Source organism: Mercenaria mercenaria, chromosome 3 (assembly GCF_021730395.1).
Source record: "Mercenaria mercenaria strain notata chromosome 3, MADL_Memer_1, whole genome shotgun sequence".
Taxonomy (NCBI): domain Eukaryota; kingdom Metazoa; phylum Mollusca; class Bivalvia; order Venerida; family Veneridae; genus Mercenaria; species Mercenaria mercenaria.
Genome location: NC_069363.1, coordinates 33,488,474 through 33,512,974, shown reverse-complemented (window position 1 = coordinate 33,512,974; position 24,501 = coordinate 33,488,474). Strand labels below are relative to the sequence as shown.

General features: G+C 36.6%; 1 protein-coding gene across 1 annotated transcript in view; it reads right to left on the bottom strand.

Moving 5' to 3' along the window:
* Positions 1–7,032: 7,032 nt before the first annotated feature.
* The window catches only part of LOC123525142 (uncharacterized), a 36,000-nt gene continuing 18,531 nt past the window's right edge, over positions 7,033–24,501 (bottom strand). The window contains exons 2-7 of the mRNA XM_045303925.2: positions 23,884–24,092; positions 15,796–15,878; positions 15,180–15,252; positions 13,142–13,208; positions 10,327–10,447; positions 7,033–7,312 (exon numbers count right to left, since the gene is read on the bottom strand). Coding sequence (XP_045159860.1) covers positions 7,176–7,312; positions 10,327–10,447; positions 13,142–13,208; positions 15,180–15,252; positions 15,796–15,878; positions 23,884–24,047 — 645 coding nt within the window. The 5' untranslated portion in view covers positions 24,048–24,092 and the 3' untranslated portion in view covers positions 7,033–7,175. The remainder of the gene's footprint in view (positions 7,313–10,326; positions 10,448–13,141; positions 13,209–15,179; positions 15,253–15,795; positions 15,879–23,883; positions 24,093–24,501) is intronic.

Below are 24,501 nucleotides of genomic sequence, written 5' to 3'. Positions count from 1 at the left end.
TTTCTAAATTTTCCAGGGGGACAGCCCCCTGACCCCTCTAAAATGACAGGGATACTTCCTCCCATACCTAAAAATTAAGACCAAAAAATGCACCAGAGCCCACCATCTCATACCTGTATTTCAAATTTTCCAGGGGGAGAGCCCCCTGACTCCCCTAAAATGACTGGGATACCTCTTTCCATACCTAAAAGTTAAGACCAAAAAATGCACCAGAGCCCACCATTTCATATCTGTATTGCAAAATTTTCAGGGGGAGAGCCCTCTGACCCCCCTAAAATGACTGGGATACCTCCTCCCATACCTAAAAATTCAGACCAAAAAATGCACCCAAAGCCCACCATTTCATACCTGTGTTTCAAAATTTTCCAGGGGGACAGCCCCCTGACCCCTCTAAAATGACTGGAATACCTCCTCCCATACCTAAAAATTTAGACAAAATGCACCAGAGCCCCACCATTTCATACCTGTATTTCAATATTTTCCAGAGGACAAACCCCCTGATCCCCCACCCTCACCCCTAAAAGGAGGGGGGTACCCCTCCAGTACTTCAGAACTTAAGACATTATATCAAAAAACATTTAGAGGGAGACCCTACTCATCCCTCCCCCAACTTAAACAGAGGCCCCCTCCCGTACCTACCCCCTCTTGGCGCTATGCACTTCGCCGGTGATGCTTTTATTCTAAATCTGGCGAGTTTGTTCTCATAAGTTCCTACTATTTGTCATCAGATTCCTACTTTTCTCCTACTTTTTTATATCAGAGGTTCCTAGTTTTTCATCAAAGGTCACTTGAAAGCCTGTATCCAGGATTTATCTGTAATTTCGATGTTGTGACTGGATGCAATCCAGTATGTATAACAGAATATCACCCTTTTTAGCTCACCTAAACTTTGTTCAGGGTGAGCTATTAGTATAGGTGGATAGTACGTCATCCTGCATCAACATTTTTACTTGAAAGTACTGGTCAGAATTACCCCAAACTTCATCAGTAGCATCCTGGCATGGGCCGCCAGAACTAAGAATAGAAAAGCCTTTAAAGAACTTGTCATGAACCACTTGATGAATCCTCATCAAACTTGGTCTGTAGTATCATTACGAGGTCCTCTTCCAATTTTGTTCGAATGGGGGCATTTGGCACCTTTTTGGGGCCACTAGAGTTAAAAACAGAAATACCTTTAAGACTTCTCATGGCACATCTTAGGGGCCACTAGAGTTGAAAATAGAAATGTCTTTAAATGACCTCTGATGAACTGCGTGATGGATCTTCATTAAACTTGATTTGTAGCATCATTATAAGGTACTTTAACAAATCTGTACAATTGGAGACACTTGGCCCCTTTTAGGGGCAGCTAGAGTTAAAAATAGAAATACCTTTAAATAACTTCTCATGCACTGCTTGATTGGTCTTCATCAAACCCTGTCTGGAGGTTCATTTAAAGGTCCTTTACCATGTTTTTGTTTAATTGGGGGCTCTTGGCGTCTTTTAGGGGACATGGAGTAAAAATAGAAATACCTTCGAATGATTTCTTCTGATGGTTATGTGTTTTTGGTGTGTGACAGCAAAATATAGAAAAAAACCTTTTAAATAACTTTTGTTTTAATGAACAGCTTAAAGGATTTTCACCAAACCTAGTTTGAAGCAAAGTCAGATGGTTAAGGTTTTCTTTAGGTGAATGACTTAGGCCCAAATTGTTTAAATAGAATGGGATAGGGTGATTTCCATGGAATTTCCAATTTCTTGTCATAACACTAGCATTAGTTCTTTACCTCATCAAGACGATGTGCTGGATGTAATAAAAACTAGCATTAAATATTTAGCTCATCAAGATAATGAGTAGAGCCTACAATCCAGGACACTTGATTCAAGGTCAAGGTCACATTTGGAGGTCACGTAGTTAAACTTTTATAAAACTGGCATCAAATATTTATCTATCAAGACAACACACAGAGCACTCAACCTTGGTCCAAGGTCTAGGTCACACATGGAGGTCAAAGATCAGAAAGCTCAAATTTGTGGCATATTTTCTAAACAACACTGATTTTTTCAAAACTAGAATGAATTATTAACCTCATCAAGACAATATGCAAAGCGCACAACCAAGGTCACTAGGTTCAAGGTCACACAGCAGTCAAAGATAAACAAATTGCTCCAGATCTTCTAAAATAATGAAATATTAATAAAATTAGCAAAATGTTAATCTCATCCAGACAACACACAGAGTGCACAACGCAGGTCATTAGGTCTAAGGATAAGGTCACAAAAGTCAAAGATCAAATACTCAAATCTGTGTCTGCACCATATCTTAACCAATGGAATGATTTTCATAAAACTAGCATCAATTGTTAAGATCATCAAGAGGACATGTAGAGTGCACAAACAAAGTCATTAGGTTTAAGGTCAAGATCACACTTGAAAGGTCAAAGGTCATTATCACATTTTACTTTCTCTGTATCAAATTGGTATCTTGGGGTTTTGATCGTCTTTAATGCCGGCTTTAGTTTTTCTGGTAAAGTATCGGAGTTAAAGCTTTCCTTGTGAAAAATACTGAAGAAGACTGAAAACTCGAGTAAAATCCTGCTATTCTAAAGCATTATTTTGGTACCCATACCTGTTGCTGCATGAAGCAAACAAGTGAATGTTCTGAGCTGAAGAAAATACAATATTTCTGAAGAAGTTATCAGAGTGAGACTTTGATACCAAGATTAGATTAAAGTTATTAGTTGCCTTCCAGTGTTATATGACTTGACCCAATTTCTTGCCTACACAGCAGGGAAAGACAAGAATATCCAGCTAGGAAATCACCTTAATATTTTCCCCGGGGAAAAACCAGCACATTAATTTCACAATTTACTAGATCTTCGAAAATTTTGCAGCGAAATGCAAGAAAAATGATCCTGCAAGTCTGCATGCATCAGAAAGGCGTTTTCCAATTCCCAACCCTTAGGACAGTTGAGATATTCTTAGAAGCATTGTTAGCATTCTGGTCAGTCGGTCAGTAAATCTCGGTCAAACAGTGGTATTCTGCAATGACTTAAGAAGTACACAATATTTTTTCACGGAATTTGGTACATGCACAGATGGCAATATGGAGAAAATGCATGTCTTTTCATTTACGGAAAATATGCAGTTGCTCTTGTGGGTGCAACCACTCATCTGATTTTTTTGTCTCTGTATAATAGAAATATTGTCCTACTCATTATTTTCTAAGTCCAAAAGGGGCCATAATTCTTGCAAAAAGCAGGATGGACTTATGTTTCATGATGTACAGAGTCAGCTTTTGATGGTGAACAAGTGTTGCAAGTTTTAAAGCAATAGCTTTCAAATTGATAGTTTAGGAGAAAAGCTGACCTAAACACAAAACTGAACCAAGAAATCTGATTTTCTAAGTCCAAAAGGGGCCATAATTCTTGCAAAAAGCAATGTAGGGTTACGGTACTTGCTGTGCATAATCAGCTTTTAATGGCGAATAACTGCTCCAAGTTTTAAAGCAATAGCTTTGACCATTAAGGAGAAAAGTTGACCTAAACACAAAACTGAACCAAGAAATCTGATTTTCTAAGTCCAAAAGGGGCCATAATTCTTGCAAAAAGCAATGTAGGGTTACGGTACTTGCTGTGCACAATCAGCTTTTAATGGCGAATAACTGCTCCAAGTTTTAAAGCAATAGCTTTGACCATTAAGGAGAAAAGTTGACCTAAACACAAAACTTAACCAAGAAATCTGATATTTTCTAAGACCAAAAGGGGCCATAATTGTTGCAAAAAGCAGGAGTTATATTTCTTGCTGTACAGAGTCAGCTACTGATGGTGAACAAGCGTTGCAAGTTTTAAAGCAATAGCTTTGATAGTTTAGTAGAAAAGCTGAACTAAACACAAAACTTAACTAGGCAATGCTAACGCCGATCAAGTGATGACAATAACTCATCTTTTTTTTTTTTCAACAAATCAGATGAGCTAAAAATGGCAATATGGAGAATAAATTCTTTTATATTTCATTTTGTTGCTATGGCAACAAATGTGGTTGCTTTGGTAAACAAGAGCTGTCTGTTGACAGTGCGCTGGACTATTCCAAGAATTGATGGAATATGGGTCAAAATATTTCCAGAGATTTTCAGACAAAAGAAGAATAGATTAGTCAATCTACCTGTATTTGTGGATTTGGACAAGTCTTGCACTATATGGCAATGTTTGACCATTTCTATGTCAAAAAAGGGCCATATCTAAGCTAAAGTCCTTCTCCTAGTTATGCAGTCTTGCCTACACATGTAGACTATGATGGTAAACAAGTGGAAACTTTCAACTTATGTAAAAAAATTTATTAAATTTGCCATAACTTTGAATAAGATTAAGTAAGGACAGTCCAAGGAAGCTCTGTACCAAGTTAAAGAAACTCTATTAAGCAATCCACGAGATGAAATTGTCTAAACATATTTAAATTTTTAACTCTGGCGGACCTGGTTAAGCAGAACCATTTGAACAAAACAGAGTTATGCAAGGATACTTTAGAACAACCAGTTTGGTGAAGATCCATCCAGAGGAAGTTTTTTTTTTCTATTTTTAGCTTGATGGCTCAAAAAAAGGGGTCAAGCAGAACCATTTGAAAAACCTTCAGAAATCTCATAAGGAAGCTATAGTCAGGTTGGGTGAAGCTCCCATAAAGCATTTCATATGAGTAAGTTATTTAAAGATTTCTTTTAGCTCTGACTGCTCCTTAAAGAGGTAAAGCTAAACCATTTGAACAAAATCTTGAAAGGTGCCCATACAAAAGGATGCTACAGACTAAGTTGGGTGAAGATGCACCTACTGGTTTATGAAAAGTTGTTTAATAATTTTCTACTTTCAGCTCTGAAGGTCCCCTCTGTGAAAACGCTGGAACAAACCTAAGAGAGAGCTTTGCAAGGATGCTAAAGACCATGTTTGGTGGAGTTCCATGAAAGGGTTATTGAGCAGAAGTTGTTTTTTCTATTTTCTTAGCTCTGGCGACCCGTTATATTGGCCAAATGAACCATCTGAACAAAACTGACAGCAGACTGTACAAGGATGCTATTGATAAAGTTTGGTGAAGATTCCTCTAGTAGTTCATGAGAAGCTGTCTGAAGTTCTTTTTTTCATTTCTAGCTTTTGTGGCCTTAATAAAGAGTCAAGCAGAACTATATGAACAAACTTAAATAAGGTTAATACAATTATTCTACAGACCACTTCTGGTGAAGATCAATCTAGTGGTTTTTTTCTACTTTAAGCTCTGGTTGCCCCTAAAGAGACCAAGTTGATGCACCGAGTATACTTGACAGAGTTGCATAGGATGCAATAGACCATGTTTGGTGGAGATCCACCAAGTAGTTCATGAAAAGAAGTTGCTTACAAGCTTTTCAGCTCTGTTGACCCCTAAAAAGAGATTAGCAGAACTACTTCAGGGCACTAGACAACTTTTGGGAAAGTACCCATACCCTTAGGAAGGGGAATTTTTCGACATTTTAAGACGAAAAGGGGAAGTTTAAGCCGTGTATATGTAACTACTTTTCACACTTATTAATACTGTTTTCAATCATTCCTAACTGATGTGACTATATTGCAACAGTAATCTTCCTTAGAGGCAATATATAATATTAAAAGAAAGAGTTCATATCTATTTATGTCAAACAACCTATCATCAGGGGAATTTCTTCTGAGAAAGGGGAAAAAAACATGTTATTTTAGGAGGGGAATGGTACCAATATTCGGCCCCAAAAATGGCCAAACGAGTGCCCTGCACTTTAGCAAATTTCAGAGAGGATCTGAAAGGGTGCTTCAGATCAAGTTTAGTGAAGGTCTATCTCATGCTTTATAAATTCATAAAAACCATTTTATTTTTTTCTATATTTAACTCTGGTCACTTTTAATTTGGGCCAACTGTGCCATTGAACAAACTTAAGAGAGGTCATTGCCAGAATACTACAGACCAAGTTTGGTATAATTCTGTCCATAGCTTCGGAGTAGAAAGTGTATAAGTAATATTGTTGACACAGAAGACAGACACAGGATAAAGGGCCATCAACCTGTAGTAACAGCTCACCCTGAGGGCTAAAATTGTACAGTGATGGTTACTAACATGATGACTGTATAAAGACTGCCTTTAGTTATGCCACTTGCCACAATTACCTTTATAATCTATATCTGAAAATAGTTAAATTCTTCAACAACAAAATACAGTAAAAATTGCATTAATTTTAAGCGGCCACCTATGGGAAGGGCAAAATGTGGTCCCTTACCACATCTGGTCTCCTAATACAACAAAATGTCTTTTAACAACACAAAAAGAATTTGAAAGACTGGTCTATTAATGTGTGGTCTCTGGAGCATGTTTGACTGTACCCGAGTCATATATATAGCCGCGCCATGAGAAAACCAACATAGTGCATTTGCGACCAGAATGGATCCAGACCAGCCTGCGCATCTAGGCAGTCTGGTCAGGATCCATGCTGTTCGCTTTCAAAGCCTATTACAATTAGAGAAACTGTAAGCGAACAGCATGGATCCTGACCAGACTGCACGGATGCGCAGGCTGGTCTGGATCCATGCTGGTCGCAAATGCACTATGTTGATTTTCTCATGGTGCGGCTCATGTTACAGAGTTTGAATTTTGTCAAATCTTACTCCCAATGATTCAGTTTACTCGGTATAAATTTTAATTCTACCATGTCTGAACTGGTATACATGTATATAGTACCTGTCTTTTGAATGCTGGTATAGATTATTCCTACAAGTTACAGTTCTACAGTGTACTTAGTGCCACTTTTGGACAATATTATCCATGAAATGGTGAATTGCGTATTTTGTGATGCAAAATGTACAATCTTTGTATTACACATCCACCTACTCTTATTACCGGTATCTTATTGATATTTTTTTCCCAGAGTAAAATTTAAAATACTGGTACTACTGAACTTTTGACTGTGACAAAACATATTCAACTGATATGAAAGTCAGACTTCATTAAGGTAAAGATATTGACGACTCGGGTCTTATGGCATGTAAATTTAAGACTGAAAATACGTATGTAATAACATTCTTTATTGCTCTTGCGGTAGTTTTCCTTTGAACATTAATTAACAATGGCATCTAAATCATAAAATAATCATCATAATGCTGTTGAATATATAAAGTGGAAAGAATTTGGCACATCTTTGTAATATAATATCAATACAACTTGGTCCTCTTGCGATGAGTATAATATAAAATCATTATAACAATCGTAGTATTTAACAGAGCACCACATGTAAAACTGAGTATGATGAATACATCCGCTGTCTGAACAAAGTTTGTCAATACTCGTACTGAAACAGAAAGAAAACAACACTATTTATAGGCAAAGGTCAACATTAGAATGTTTAAAAAAAAATTCAAAAAAGATTTTGAATTATACTGGTAATCATTACTTTAATGTACATGCAAGATTTTATAAGACAATGAAAATAAAGATAAATTTCTCTCAAAGATTTTATGTGGATGAAAATACAAATTCAAAGATTTACAAGAGCTGTCTGTTGACAGTGTGCTTGACTATTTGAAGCACTGATGGAAGTATGGGGTCAAAATATTACCAGAGGTTTTCAGACAAAAGAAAAAGAATAGATAAGACAAACAATGTACCTTATTTGTGGATTTGGATAAGTATTCCACTATATGAAAGTGTGACAATGATGGTAGTTTCAAAACCATATAACAAACAGTTTAGACAAAATATGGAATGGTATGCGAAACTTAACTAATTTCTATCTCAAAAAAGGGCCATAACTGAGCTAAAGTCCTTGTCCTACTTGTGTAGTCTTGCCTACATATGTAGACTATGATGGTAAACAAGTGGTCAAAGTTTCAAAGCCATATATATCAAACAGGTTAGGCAAAACATGGACTGGTATGAAAAATTTAACTGATTTCCAAGTCCAAAACGGACCATAATTCAGCCAAAATAGATGGAAATCATGAGGATATACAAGTGTTCAAAGTTTCAAAGCCACATGTCAAATAGTTTTGACAAAACATGGACTTGAATGAAATCTGAACCAATTTCCAAGTCCAAAAAGGGCCATAATTCAGCCAAAATAGTTGATAGAGTTATGCACTCTTGCCTACAGGTACAGACTGTTATAATAAACAAGTATTTCAAGTTTGAAGTAAGTATCTCTGATGGTATACAAGATATTACCATTTCTTAAAAACTGTAACCAACACCAAAGCCGGGGTGAGTAGTATAGCTCTCCATATTCTTTGAAGAGTCAAGCTAAAAATTAATCTTAATTACATGTAAAAACAAAAAAAACAAAACAAGAGGGCCATGAAGGCCCTGTATCGCTCACCTGACCTATTGGCCTAAAGATCATCAAGATTAACATTCTGACCAAGTTTCATCAAGATATGTTCATAAATGTGGCCTCTACAGTGTTAACTAGCTTTTCTTTTGATTTGACCCCGTGACCTAGTTTTTGACCCAACATGACCCAGATTCGAACCTGACCTAAAGATCATCAAGTTTAACATTCTGACTAAGTTTCATGAAGATACAGTCGTAAATGTGGCCTCTAGAGTGTTAACAAGCTTTTCCTTTTGATTTGCCCCATGACCTAATTCTTGACCCAACATGACCCAGATTCGAACTTGACCTAAAGATCATCAAGTTTAATATTCTGACTAAGTTTCATGAAGATATAGTGGCCTCTAGAGTGTTAACAAGCTTTTCCTTTGATTTAACCTAGTGACCTAGTTTTTGAACCCAGCTGACCCAGATTTAAACTTGACCTAAAGAGCATCAAGATAAACATTCTGACCAAGTTTCATTAAAATATGGTCATAAATGTGGCCTCTACAGTGTTAACTAGCTTTTCCTTTGATTTGACCAGGTGACCTAGTTTTTAATCCTACATGACCCAGATTCAAACTGGACCTTAAGATCATCAATATTAACATTCTGACCAAGTTTCATGAAGATATAGTCATAAATGCGGCCTCTACAGTGTTAACAAGCTTTTCCTTTGATTTGACCTGTTGACCTAGTTTTTGACCCCAGGTGACCCAACATCGAACTCGTCCAAGATTTTATTAAGGGTAACATTCTGACTAAGTTTCATGAAGATTGGGCCAAAAATGTGACCTCTAGAGTGTTAACAAGCTTTTCCTTTGATTTGACCTGGTGACCTAGTTTTTGACCCCAGATGACCCAATATCGAACTTTTCCAAGACTTTATGGAGGGTAACATTCTGACCAAGTTTCATTAAGATTGGGTCAAAATTGTGACCTCTAGAGTGTTAACAAGCTTTTCCTTTGATTTGACCTGGTGACCTAGTTTTTGATCCCAGATGACCCAATATCGAACTCGACCAAGATTTTATGGAGGGTAAGATTTTGACCAAGTTTCATTAAGTTTGGGCCAAAAATGTGACCTCTAGAGTGTTAACAGTCAAATTGTTGACGACGGACGGACGACGCCGGACGCCGGACACAGGGTGATCAATAAAACTCACCTTTGAGCACTTCGTGCTCAGGTGAGCTAAAAAAAGAAAAAAACAAGAGCTGTCTCCATAGGATGACATATGCCCCCGATGGCACTTTGAATGAGTAGTTATGGCCGATGTTAGAGTTTAGGACCTTTGACCTACGGAGCTGGGTCTTGCGCGCGACACGTCGTCTTACTGTGCCACACATTCATGCGTAGTTATTTTAAAATCCATGCATGAATGACAAAGATATGGACCGGACACGCCCATCAATGCACTATCATGAAAAATGACCTTTAACGCCTAAGTGTGACCTTGACCTTTCAGCTACGGACCTGGGTCTTGCACGCGACACGTCGTCTTACTGTGGTACACATTCATGCCAAGTTATTTGAAAATCCATCCATCGATGACAAAGATATGGACCGGACACGCCCATCAATGCACTATCCTTTAATGTCTAAGTGTGACCTTGACCTTTGAGCTACGGACCTGGGTCTTGCGCGCGACACGTCGTCTTACTGTGGTACACATTCATGCCAAGTTATTTGAAAATCCATCCATCGATGACAAAGATATGGACCGGACACGCCCATCAATGCACGGTCCTTTAATGTCTAAGTGTGACCTTGACCTTTGAGCTACGGACCTGGGTCTTGCGCGCCACACGTCGTCTTACTGTGGTACACATTCATGCCAAGTTATTTGAAAATCCATCCATCGATGACAAAGATATGGACCGGACACGAAAACTGCGGACAGACTGACAGACCGACAGACGGACAGACTGTTCAAAAACTATATGCCTCCCTTCGGGGGCATAAAAAGAAGAACATGGCAGCATTAATCAACTTACCATAGCATCCATAGCCTGCTATACCCCATGTGATTGCACTGAGACGACCTGGCTCCTTACTTTTGTATAGTGCCACAATCTGTGTTATCTTGCTTGAGACACCTAGAGGTGTATTTAAACTCTGTTGAGAAAACAAAGCAATATAAGACCTTTCTGACGTCACATGCATGCCCAACTTCCAACAAATATTCCCACAGGTTCTATTCATGTATTATAAAAAAACAGCAAACCAACCAAATTAAGTGCCAAAAGTTAATGGTAATTCTTTTGCAGGAAGTGCATAAAGTATAAAAGACTTTTAGGTATAAGTGAAATGGCTGAGTATTCCCATTCTATCCGGAAATATTGATCCCAACTGGGTGAAGAGTGTGGAGCTGGTGGATCCAATAAAATTCTCTACTGCGTCTTATGTTTGTGCTTTTTTCTGTGTTCGGATCAGAACGTACGATTTCAATGATTTGATACTGTACATGTTCGACGTTGTGGTTTACTGTGTTGAAATGTTTGGCGACTGATGTCAAATCAACAACAGAGCACGTCCTCCACGGCTCACACTCAGCCAAATCACATTATAAAAGACCTTTAGATTAACTTTGCTCCGCAAAACATGCAATGGAGCTGAAATTCTGCATCAAGTTTCAGGACAGACTATTTTGTAGTCACAAATAAACTAAGTTATACATGTCGGTGTCAAATCTTTTATTATAATTTTCTTTGAATAGCAAGTCTTAAATCATTATCTGACCGTTAAAACTTGTACACTATTTCTCTTCACCTTTTGTGAAAAAACAGCAAATGTTTTATGCATATAGATTTATTAACCCAGCCTTTCTGAACCCTTACAGAAGAAAAAGACCTGCTGCGTACTCTTGCTGTGTACATACAGCGTATATGATGCGTACATGATGTGTACTGAAATCAAGGGCTTTTAATAGTACGCAGGATATACACCGCACATACACCGATAGTACGTTTGTAGTACACTTTTGACATGCAAATGAGCTCTGCCGCGTACTACTTGCTGCATACATGCTGTGGACTACATAGTACACAGGATGTACGCTGGAGGAAATTAGTATGCGGGAAATAGTACGCAGCATATACGCGGCACATACACTTTTCACATGCAAATGAGCCTTCGGTGTACTACCCCTGCGGCGTACATGCTGTGTACTCCTGCGGCATACATGCTGTGTACTCCTGCGGTGTACATACTGTGTACTCCTGGCCCAAGTCCTGCGGCGTACATGCTGTGTACTCCTGCTGCATACATGCTGTGTACTCTTGCGGCGAAACTGCTGTGATAATGTAAATTCCTTACCCCACCAACTTTCTTCTGCAAATGCTTATCATTTGGACAGAAAAAAAACAGAAAAAAGATAAGTGACAAGCATCAATAAGTATTTACCCTTACCAAAATAATGTAGATTGATGTTATCAAATAAATTAGTATGCTTTTCTTCATCCACATTTCAATGAAATAAATCAATTTTTGTAGCATGTAATTTGGTAAACATTTGAAGAAAATGGCATAACTGCATCAAGGGGAAACAACTTTTATGCAACTAAATATAAGTGTTATGATTTATTATAATCGATGTGTGCGTAGTATGTATTTATTTTGATTAAAATCCATCTGAGAACAATCTAGGACTGGAATTATATCAGCATTTATACACTTTTAGTCCGTAAAAAGTAGCGCACAAAAAATTTTGATTGATTTTTTCCAATGGGTGAGCGCAATTAGCCAAAAACGTTCTGAAAATATACGAGCGGCAAATCCGATGAACAACTTTTTAATTTGGTGAGGCCTTAATGAGTTAACATAATGAGCATTAAAACCTTTATAAAACATGATAGAATGGTGCTTTGCTTAAGAGTATTCAAATAACAGCGAGAGCTATTAATTCTTCTCATTCGGGCGCTGTTGAGGCATTATCTTGGTAATTATTTCATGTATTACAAAATGTAATGCAACAAAGTTCAAATAAGGCTTTTCAATTATCCAAGTTAGAAAGCTTCAGGATTAATTCAAATGAAAAAGAATATATTTTTACACTGCATGCAAGGTGCAGCTCAGAAATCACTAGATGTACGCTTCACAAATGAACATTGCAAATAGTTTGGCAAATTTTCTTTGTTCAGAATACCGGTAATCTGAACTATTCTATGCTATTAAGATAAAAGTACTCGGAAATCAAGTTCTTGCTTCCAAAAAAAAAAAAATGTACAAATCCTTCCTGCAAGAAGTGTACTCTCACACTTTTACCTAAAAAAAATTCAAGGCTAAAATACCAAAAGAAAATGAACAATGTCCCTCCCGCATATATGAAGTTTACTTCAGACTTAAACTTATAAAAAAAAACTAAGTATAAATTCCAAAAGAAGTTGTACAAGTCTTTCCCGCGTATATGAAGTGTACTGCACAAATTTCAAAGTATCTGCGGTGTACTTGCAGTGTACTATTTTCTTGTACAAGTCCCTCCTGCGTACATGCAGTGTACTCCTTAAATTTTCAGAGTCTGTGCTGCGTACTTAAAGTGTACTAGTGACCTCCTGCGTACATGCTGTGTACTCATCATAATAGTACGCGGCATGTATGCGGCATGCGGTGTATGTAAAATGTACTCCTCTGGCGTACTACTGTGTTCGCGGCATATACACAGTAAATACGCAGCATGTACGCCACAGAGGCTTGCTTCTGTAAGGGAAGTAACTACTCAGAGAAACCACTGTACATATATAGCCTTAAAAGCGTTTTTTTTTTTGCTGTATACAAGACAGATTTTGTCACCTTATTCCTGTAAATACTTACAATAACTGATTTAAGTATCAAGTCTGGAACTAATCTGTAAGCTATTGATAAGTATACTATCATGTATCTGTCAGCAGTGTTAAGGAAATCTTTTATAGTCTGACTAAGCTAACAAGTGGGCCAAGATGGCCCTAGGTCGCTCACCTGAGAAACACACCATAACAGTGTAAACATGTTTGACCTAGTGATTTCAAGGAAAAAAATATTCTGACCAATTATCATTAAAATTGGAGCAAAAATCTTGAGTATAAACAAGTATTTTTTTTATTTGACCTAGTGACCTAGTTTTTGACCCCAGATGACCCATATTCAAACTTGACCTAGATTTCATCAAGGCTATCATTCTGGCCAAATTTCATGAAGATCAATTGAAAAATACAGCCTCTATCGCATACACAAGGTTTTTCTTTGATTTGACCTAGTGACCTAGTTTTTGACCCATGATGACCCATATTCAAATTTGACCTAGATTTCACCAAGGCAATCATTCTGACTTAATTTCAGAAGGATCAATTGAAAAATATAGCCTCTATCGCATACAGTTTTTCTTTGATTTGACCTAGTGACCTACTTTTTGACCCCAGATGACCCATATTCAAACTTGACCTAGATTTCATCAATGCAATCATTCTGACCAAATTTCATGAAGATCAATTGAACAAGAGCTCGTCGAACATGAAATGCCCCCCTTGATGCATTCAATTGCACAAGGAACAGAAATTATTTGCTCACTGTAAACAGGAGGTCTACTGTTCTGGTTCAATGTGACATTTGACCTATTGACCTCAAAATCAACAGGAGTCATCTGCTGGTCATGATCAACCTCCCTATTAAGTTTAGTGATCCTAAGCCCAAGCGTTCTCAAGGTATCGTCCGGACAGAGTTTAACTGTTCTGGGTCAATGTGACCTTGACCTTTAGCCTACAGACCTAAAAATCTTTAGGGGTCGTCTACAGGTCATGACCAACCTCCCTATCAAGTTTCATGATCCTAGGCCCAAGCTCCTCAAGTTATTGTCTGGAAACGGTTTAAATGTTCCGGGTCACTGTAACCTTGACCTATTGACCTTTAAATCAATAGGGGCCATCTGCTGGTCATGATGAACCTCTCTATCATCTTTCATGACCCTTGGCCCAAGCGTTCTCAAGTTATCGTCCAGAAACCGTTTAACTGTTCCTGGCCAATCTGACCTTGAACTTTGACCAAATGACCTCAAAATCAATAGGGGTCATCTGCCAGTCATGATCAATCTCCCTATCAATTTTCCTGATCCTAGGCCCAAGCATTCTTGAGTTATCACCTGGAAACCGTTTTACTGTTCCTGGTCACTGTGACCTTGACCTTCTGACCTCAAAATCAATAGGGGTCATCTTTTTTTTTCAGAGAACAAATTTAATTTGGAAAACCATACATGTATAATTAATGTGTCAATGAACATCAAAACAGAAATCCTGGATACTATGTTGATTTCCATTTTTTTAAAAATCCTCCTAGTGATATGGGCTAGACCAAAAAACTGTATAATTTGTAGAACAAAATCACACTTTCTGCAAAAATACGCTAGCAATTAGAAGTTTTGACATTTTTAACATTATAGAGTTGAATAACATAAGAAGAAAACTCTTATACTTATTAATAAAATCAGCACACAACACTTCAACCATCACGGATGCAGATAACTACATGTGAGATAGTAAGAAAATGCAAAAAAACAACTAACAGATGTCTGTATATATTGTAACTAAACTTGTATTATTCCTGTTTTACATTACTTGTGATTTCAATCAGATGTGTAATTCTCCTGAATGTGGGTCAACAATACGCCACAAGGTAATTTGCATTTCCAGGGATGCGGCATTAAAATATAATAACACACTAGAAATTTTCCATAACTAATGGTTCTAGTACTGATTCTGACCAGATATTCAAACCTGATCACCATAAAAAGAATATTTGAAAGAAATATAAAAAAAACTCTACTCTCTCCATAAATTTCACATATATTGTTTCCATCTATGGACAGTAACTTTAAGGATACAAAACAAAAAGTATAAAGACTTTTGGTGATAACATATCTCTTGTGTGTATGATCAGTCCCAGCAACAGGAAATCTACAAAATAAATGGAAATTATATTAACACAATAAAATGCAAGGTAACAAAACAGACATTAAAGATATCTAATGGCGATCTTTCACTATAATACTTTATATTTAGATATTCATCTAGAATGTAGAAAATCTTCATCAAATATATTTAACTTTACTAAATATATAGATTAATTGTGTACGTAGATCTCCAGCTACATTCATAACAAATTGTTGTGCAGTAACAGCTGATTGTTTAAAAAACTTCAGTTTTTTTGTGGTAGTACACATTTATACTGTGTTTAGTTATATATTACGTATACAGTTTGAACCATTTCTTATCCTAATGCATAGTACTGTTAATACACATAAACGCTTATATGTTACATAAACCATATGCAGTATTTGTTCATGTTTTCAAATCTAGTATACCTTTAAGGACATTTCTGTAATTTAATTAAATTTGCATTACAATAAGTAAGCATTCAATGTTTACATAAATTTAATTTCTTTCAGCTATTCAAAGTAGATCAACAACTGTTCATAGATAAGGCTGCAAATTACTTACTTTGTACTAGCAGAAATGCCGTTTCCAAATAAGTCACAACAGGATATTCCATTGCATAACTGTACGACAGAAGAATTGAGTATCTGAAATGGTCAGTGCAAAGGTCATTTGATGTAAAAATAAATACAAACTTTTATAGTATATGAAATAATCAAAATAAACGTAATCTTAAATATGATAACTTGACCTTCATAATTATCATTCTTCCAAAATGTTTTTTTCTGCACTAACTTTTCCTGGGCAGAACTCAAAACTTAAAGAAAAAAATTATGTAAATCTATTTCTGACACCACTTATTAAATGGCTTGTCATTCAGTAACAAAAAGTATTGCTTCAGATGTCTTTGGTAATAATTTTGGCTATTGACTGACATTCATTCAATGAGTGTCCAATAGAAAAAGTGAGTATATAAAATGGTCAGTATGAAAATTCAGGGCTTTTTTTTTTACAAAAAGAATAGGAAGATGCCTGTCTGTCCAATTTGGGAAAAAAGTGATTTTTTCATATTGGGAAAAAATAGTGCCCTATTTCCAAAAAATGGGAAAACTATGAGGGTATAATGCTAAAATTGAAAATCTGGTGACTGCAAATCGTAATGAAAGAGACAACAAACATCGCAAACCTTACAAAATCTTTAAATGCTATAACTTCTCATCTTAGCCTCTACAATGACATTTCTCTGTCTTTTGCATCTTTTAACATTTGGATGACCAACAGTTGCGTTATAACCTTCATCGTTCATGTGTTCAGACACTAGTTTGAGTCTGATTAGAGCATCGAGATCGATCGTTTCAGTGATTTTTTTAGTGTATTTGCCATTATAACTTGAGATATTTGTAGAATTTCTTTGTTTACAATTGAAATGTGTTAAGGTTGACTTGGGTAACAAAATACAAATAAGACCAAACTGTGAAATTATGGTGGTGTTTTTTTTTTTCTCAAGTGCAAAATCATATATTTGCTCTTAAAAAAATCAAGCAGTTATTTTCAAAATATTCAGAAAAAAAATACCTGAGCATGCAATGAAAATATACATGGAATCTCATATAAACCTTGTATTTATGTTCCATCATATACAAAATATGAATCAGGTACTATGTCCGTATGTTAGCCTATACCATTATTTAGAACAATTTGTGCATATCACTGAAGCAATTAAAAGCAAACTCTTTCCCTAAACTCAACATTTCAATGTATTTAAGGAACTTACATTTCTTTTTTTGAAATTTGGCATATATGGCCAGTTTTTGAATTTTCCTACAGCTATCACTATTTTTGTGACAGTAACAAACCTTCATTATTCTAGTAACAGAAAGTCACACAAACTGGATTTTGAAAACTATCTGAAATTTATTGACTTTTGACAAAACCTCCGATTTTATTTTCTTAGTAACATATAGGTTACAAAAGGTAACATCCCTATATAACTCTAGTAACAAAAAAGTCGCAGACAGTCACAAATTGAAATTCATTGAGAAAATCATAAATTGCCCTCCTAACTATCCATTGCAGCTATCAAACTATCAATTTGTTGAACCCCTTAAAAGGGACATTTTGTGCCTAAAATGACAAAAACTACTACTACAAAAATGTACAACTTAAGACAAAAATAATCTAAAACTGGTAAGAAAGTTCTATGGCTGGGCATGTTCAATGTTGCTAACAGTGTGTCACTTAATTTAATCTTTTTAAAAACATCTAGAAATTTTAATTAGAAAGCCTTGAAATTTTAATCTATTAGGTCTTGTGTGTACTTCCATTTTATAACACGACAAGACACGATGATCAACGCCAACAGTTTTCTAGGAAATAAAACTTTGGATTGTGCAAGTTATACTAGAGATACACCTGTAAATTAACACTACAGATATGACAATGGCGGCTCAAAGCTACATAAATATAATTACTGTATTCTATATCTGTATTGATACTCGAAATTATCTCACTAATGAGCAAAAATTATCGAGGGTGGCATGTGTGTGCGCTTGATGTTAGATGTTAATTGCGTGATCTATAGTCCAAGAGAGCACGTTTGAATGTAGCGTTTTTGATACAAGTTACAAAGGACTGAGTCCAGTAATGAGTTCCAATCGCGGATGGTTTGAGGCACAAAAGAGTTTTTGTATAGGTCTGTATTATAATACGTAGAAGAGCTATAAAATGAGTACAAAAAGAACAGAAATAACAAGACAGCAGAGAAGAAACAACCAAGTAAAAGTCCTAAGCCATCGACAAGTGGAGTTAACTTGAAGATTTTGTCACCAGTTAATGTTGATCTCAAACTCCATCCTGACAGATGAGGAAGAAACCACAGAAAGTGACGTCTGCTGTGTCTGCAAGAAGATTTCCCCACCAGCTATCCACGACCTCCAAACACTTAAAATTGCAACTGGGCTCAATGTGACGAGTGCATGCACTGGGTGCATCTGGCTTTCTGCACAAGCATCAGTGTTGTTAGGCGACACAGCACCTTCCTGTGTCCTCACTGTGCACAATAAACACCAATTAGCGACTATGTTCTTGTTTCAATTCTTCTGTTGTTAATGCTTTTTTGCTATATAATTAATTGAGTTTTCTTTTTCATTCATTTTCTACTAGTTAATGTTTTTCAAGTATGATAATATCAACAGTTTACCAATATTTCCTTCTGCCAACTTCAGGGGTCGGTGACGTGTCAGTCGCTACCCCAAACATTCATGAATGTTTAAATTACACGATTCTGTTTTATTGTGATGTTACAAAAGTTGTTAAATGCTTTGACAGTCCAGAGAAGTAGTTCAAATTGTGTTGAAGATATTCAAGTTATATTTATGTGCACACTGACTAAATCAGACAAAAAGTTTGGGATGCAATAAGTGAATAACATTTGAAGCACACCTATATACTTATGACATCACAGGTTTCTTGGAATTTCATGAATTGATGAGAAAGCGCCCAAATGATGAAGACTGTCAAGGTTGTCATGTTCAGGTAGGCAGTATTTAGAAACGTGTATACATCTAACTCATACATGTGATAAGTCCAGAATCCCAAAACTGGAGGTTTGCCATTTTTCAGCTGGAGTTGGGGTCTCAAAACTGGAGGTTTTTTATCGACATTAATTAAGCGCGCGGACACATAACTTAGAGGCAAAATCCAATATTTTTGGCCACACAATAATGTACATAAGTCTACACCAGAAGAAACAATCCTCATAACTCTTGATTTGAATTTTGACAGAGTTATGCCACATTTTAACTTCATTTTTTTGGTTAAAGTTTTATATTATATAATGTCTAATATCTCTGTTAAATTCAAAGCTATTGACTATTATGCCTCTTTTACTGGCAAAGCTTTAATTCAGAGTCAATCACTGATGCTATCTTACAGAAGCTCCCTCTTGTTCTAACTTTAAATTTTCTTAACAAAGTTTCAATTTAGGTCTGAAATGAAGGTAAACATGCATTTACATTATTCTATTCGAGGACTTAAAAAAAACGAGGCTCTAAATTGGTCTGAACACAACTCGTAAATAATTATTATGTAAATTCCTTACCCCACCCACTTTCGTATTAAAATACTGATGATTCCCTTACAGAAGAAAAAGACCTGCTGCGTACTCTTGCTGTGTACATACAGCGTATATGATGCGTACATGATGTGTACTGAAATCAAGGGCTTTTAATAGTACGCAGGATATACACCGCACATACACCGATAGTACGTTTGTAGTACACTTTTGACATGCAAATGAGCTCTGCCGCGTACTACTTGCTGCATACATGCTGTGGACTACATAGTACACAGGATGTACGCTGGAGGAAATTAGTATGCGGGAAATAGTACGCAGCATATACGCGGCACATACACTTTTCACATGCAAATGAGCCTTCGTGTGTACTACCCCTGCGGCGTACATGCTTGTACTCCTGCGGCATACATGCTGTGTACTCCTGCGGTGTACATACTGTGTACTCCTGGCCCAAGTCCTGCGGCGTACATGCTGTGTACTCCTGCTGCATACATGCTGTGTACTCTTGCGGCGAAACTGCTGTGATAATGTAAATTCCTTACCCCACCAACTTTCTTCTCAAATGCTTATCATTTGGACAGAAAAAAAAAAACAGAAAAAAGATAAGTGACAGCATCAATAAGTATTTACCTTACCAAAATAATGTAGATGATGTTATCAAATAAATTAGTATGCTTTTCTTCATCCACATTTCAATGAAATAAATCAATTTTTGTAGCATGTAATTTGGTAAACATTTGAAGAAAATGGCATAACTGCATCAAGGGGAAACAACTTTTATGCAACTAAATATAAGTGTTATGATTTATTATAATCGATGTGTGCGTAGTATGTATTTATTTTGATTAAAATCCATCTGAGAACAATCTAGGACTGGAATTATATCAGCATTTATACACTTTTATGTCCGTAAAAAGTAGCGCACCAAAAAATTTTGGATTGATTTTTTCCAATGGGGTGAGCGCAATTAGCCAAAAACGTTCTGAAAATATACGAGCGGCAAATCCGATGAACAACTTTTTAATTTGGTGAGGCCTTAATGAGTTAACATAATGAGCATTAAAACCTTTATAAAACATGATAGAATGGTGCTTTGCTTAAGAGTATTCAAATAACAGCGAGAGCTATTAATTCTTCTCATTCGGGCGCTGTTGAGGCATTATCTTGGTAATTATTTCATGTATTACAAATGTAATGCAACAAAGTTCAAATAGGCTTTTCAATTATCCAAGTTAGAAAGCTTCAGATTAATTCAAAATGAAAAAGAATATATTTTTACACTGCATGCAAGGTGCAGCTCAGAAATCACTAAGATGTACGCTTCACAAATGAACATTGCAAATAGTTTGGCAAATTTTCTTTGTTCAGAATACCGGTAATCTGAACTATTCTATGCTATTAAGATAAAAGTTACTCGGAAATCAAGTTCTTGCTTCCAAAAAAAAAAAAAATGTACAAATCCTTCCTGCAAGAAGTGTACTTCACACTTTTACCTAAAAAAATTCAAGGTATAAATACCAAAAGAAAATGAACAAGTCCCTCCCGCATATATGAAGTTTACTTCAGACTTAAACTTATAAAAAAAAACTAAGTATAAATTCCAAAAGAAGTTGTACAAGTCTTTCCCGCGTATATGAAGTGTACTGCACAAATTTCAAAGTATCTGCGGTGTACTTGCAGTGTACTATTTTCTTGTACAAGTCCCTCCTGCGTACATGCAGTGTACTCCTTAAATTTTCAGAGTCTGTGCTGCGTACTTAAAGTGTACTAGTGACCTCCTGCGTACATGCTGTGTACTCATCATAATAGTACGCGGCATGTATGCGGCATGCGGTGTATGTAAAATGTACTCCTCTGGCGTACTACTGTGTTCGCGGCATATACACAGTAAATACGCAGCATGTACGCCACAGAGGCTTGCTTCTGTAAGGGTTTTGACATGAAAAATAGAAAACAGAAATGCATCAACATGTATTAACCCTTACCAAAATAATGTAGACTGATGTTATCAAATAAATGAGGGTATGTTTTCATCCAATTTTCAATGAAATATTTCCGATTTAGTAGCAAATTAATTTGGTAAACATTGGAAGAAAATGGCATAACTCCATAAGAGGAAATAACACTCCTGTTCTAAAAATAGTAATGGGTTGGTTCTTCCAATAATTATTTATTAGATTTTATTACCGAGCAAAATTTTAATCAAAATTCATTTCAGTTGGGAATTATTTCTTATGACTGGGAGTTTTTTGCTTCAAATTGGTAAAAAATGGAGCTTAATTGGCATTGAGAATGGGCAGATATTCGGCCCCGTGAGACAGGTGGAAAAGGCCCTACTTGTGTAATCCCGTATCAAAACAAACAATTAATAATTCACCTGTGAAAAACAACTCTTTACATGTGTGTCAAACATGTATAATACACAACAGTCGGTGACACTTTGATTTACTGTGTAAACATGTTTGGCACTCCTCGGTAATTATCAACCCAGTCATAATACTGATTTTTTTTTTTTTTTTTTTTTTTTTTTTTTTTTTTTTTTTTTTTTTTTTTTGAAAAGTGGGAGAAAAATGGTTTTGGTCGGGAGACAGGAGGCAAGGTGAAAAAATCGGGATTTTGACCCTCCCGCGCAGGAGATCACATGTATGTCTAACTAAAAGTTGAAAGTTTATTGACTTTTAGATATTGTTTTGAATTATCAAATACCCAATTTATATACATGTAAGCAAAGAGCTCTAAAAATAAATAGATTGGCAACTTGAAAGGCATATAGAGCAAATCTCGCCAACCTCCCGTGACAAAAAAAACGAGATCTCGTTTACCGGAAGTGGCGCTTTCTCCATGCGCCATTTTGTATGTGAAAGCAATTATTCATCGGTAAAATAATGATTATCACCTTATGACCACTCTTCTTTTGATGGCAAAAAAAAATCGTGTACTTCGTGTCTTAAGACCATTTCACATTAAACTAATTTTGTTTTAGAATCTAACATGTATTTTAAATGTAGTTTTAAAGGTACAAATTGTAACTCCATGCTCGCCAATGTTTGTTTTTAGTAAGATAACGCCGAATCACGCTCTGACACGAGCTCATGCGAGATTACAGCCAGTTGCCATTCTGTGTATTTTATACTTCTTTGATGTAAGCAGAGCTCCAGATAAGCTTTTGGTGCAATTGGGTATTTACCCATCATTTTTTGTCTGAATTGGGTATTGGAAATTTGAATTGGGTAAAAATAATATCATTACCCAGCCTTTTCAGAAGTAATTGGGTATTTGCTAAAACCAATTGGGTATTTTACCAATCTCGCACTAACAATTGAGTATTTTTTTGCTTACAGTATACATGGTATATATCATTAAACAGGACTGACTAAGTATTTTAATGGCGCCCTTCAATGTTTAATACAAAAATGTATTTAAAATTGTAATGAATGTTTCATACTGTTGTTTTCTTTTTCACTTTTAATGCAGTCTAAGATCAGTTCATCCACAATATCCCGAACGATGTGGTCACCGCAATATGCATTCTCCCAAAAGATGTCATCCAGTATTGGTGACACTACATCGTCACAAACAATAACTGTCATTGTTGAACAGCAAAATATCCCACTAATTTGTTTGTTTGTGCTGCAACAATGTTTTTTTCCTGCAACCTCTTTACATTTTATCGGCGTAAAATTGTTTACAAAGCGTCCAAATAAACACCGATCAGCCGACTGAATGGTCCTGTTATTTTCCCGATAAATTGCAACCTGTTCTGCAGTAACGTATAACCAGTCAGTCAAATCTAGCGTTAAAGTCTCGTACCCGTTCTAGTTATAAGGAAAATGCGATACGCAATCTATTTTTTACGAATTGGGTATTAGGAATTTTAATTGCGTTTCAGTACGCACACTGTATGAATTCAATTGGGTTTTCTGCAATTTTAATTGCGTAAATACGCAAATACGCAGCTTATCTGGAGCTCTGTGTAAGTCTCATATATATTGCGCATGCGCTATATAGAGAATAATAGGTTAGTGCCGTAGATGAGAAAGTTTATCTGGCGAGGTGGAGGAGGTTATCGGGTGAGCCGAAGGCGAACCTGATAACGTCCGGAGCCGAGCCAGATAAACTTTCTTCATCTTAGGCACTAACATATTATTCTATTTATCTTGTCATTACTTCATTTTCCGATATTTGGCAATTTATTTTACAAAAATAAGTGTGCGACAACCGCTTTAATGACGTCATATTCGTAATGACGTCACTTATATAATGACGTGATTACCGGCAAAATCGCAGTAACTTCTTCGTTTTTGAATAAAAACTCATTATTTGACCATTCATTTTCTTAGTTCGGACATTTCCAACACAATGATGATGGTTTCGCTGCAAAATTTCTTATGACAACAATATCGATCATAAGGTCACATGATCAACTGACCGTATATCACTGGTCACATGATCAACTGACGGTATATCAAGAAAGATATACGGCACCCTGATATCGGGTCGAAAATACTGCAAGTGACAGGATAAATTTCAAAATAAGAGTCACGAATCGCGGGGAGAAAAGCATACACATCACTTACCCGGTCTGTTCAAGCAAAACACTTCCAAGGCTAATGCCTTTTGTATTTCCTGTTTTGAACGCTGACCATATCTGTGGGACTTTCATAATTACACATAGTGTAACAACTGTCAAGCTAAGAAAATTGCATATATTCTCTAAATATGCAGACGCCTCCATTGTCATTGATTGTAGACGCTTTCAGTGAGCAGACAAGGTTTTCTTAAAATGGGCTATTCCAGAAAATATCCACCCCCCCCCTGTGGAAGCAGTTTTTTCGGAGAAAATTACCCCCCCCTCCTGGAGACATTATACCCCCCTCTCCCCCTTCCACACCCCGGTTACCTCAAAATACCCCCCTCCCCTTCCTCCCAATTAGATCCCTCCAAATACCCCCCCCTCCCCTCCTCTCGGGTTATTTCAGAAAATAACACCCCCCCTCCCCTCCCATCGGGCTATTTCAGAAAATACTCCTCCCCCCCCCCCCCCCCCCCCTCCTAGAGACATTTTATAATTACCCACCCCCCCCTCCCCCTTCCACACCCTGGCTACCTCAATAATACCCCCCTCCCCTTCCTCCCAATAGGAATCCCTCCAAAATACCCCCCCCCTCTCCGGTTTATTCAGAAATATCGCCCCC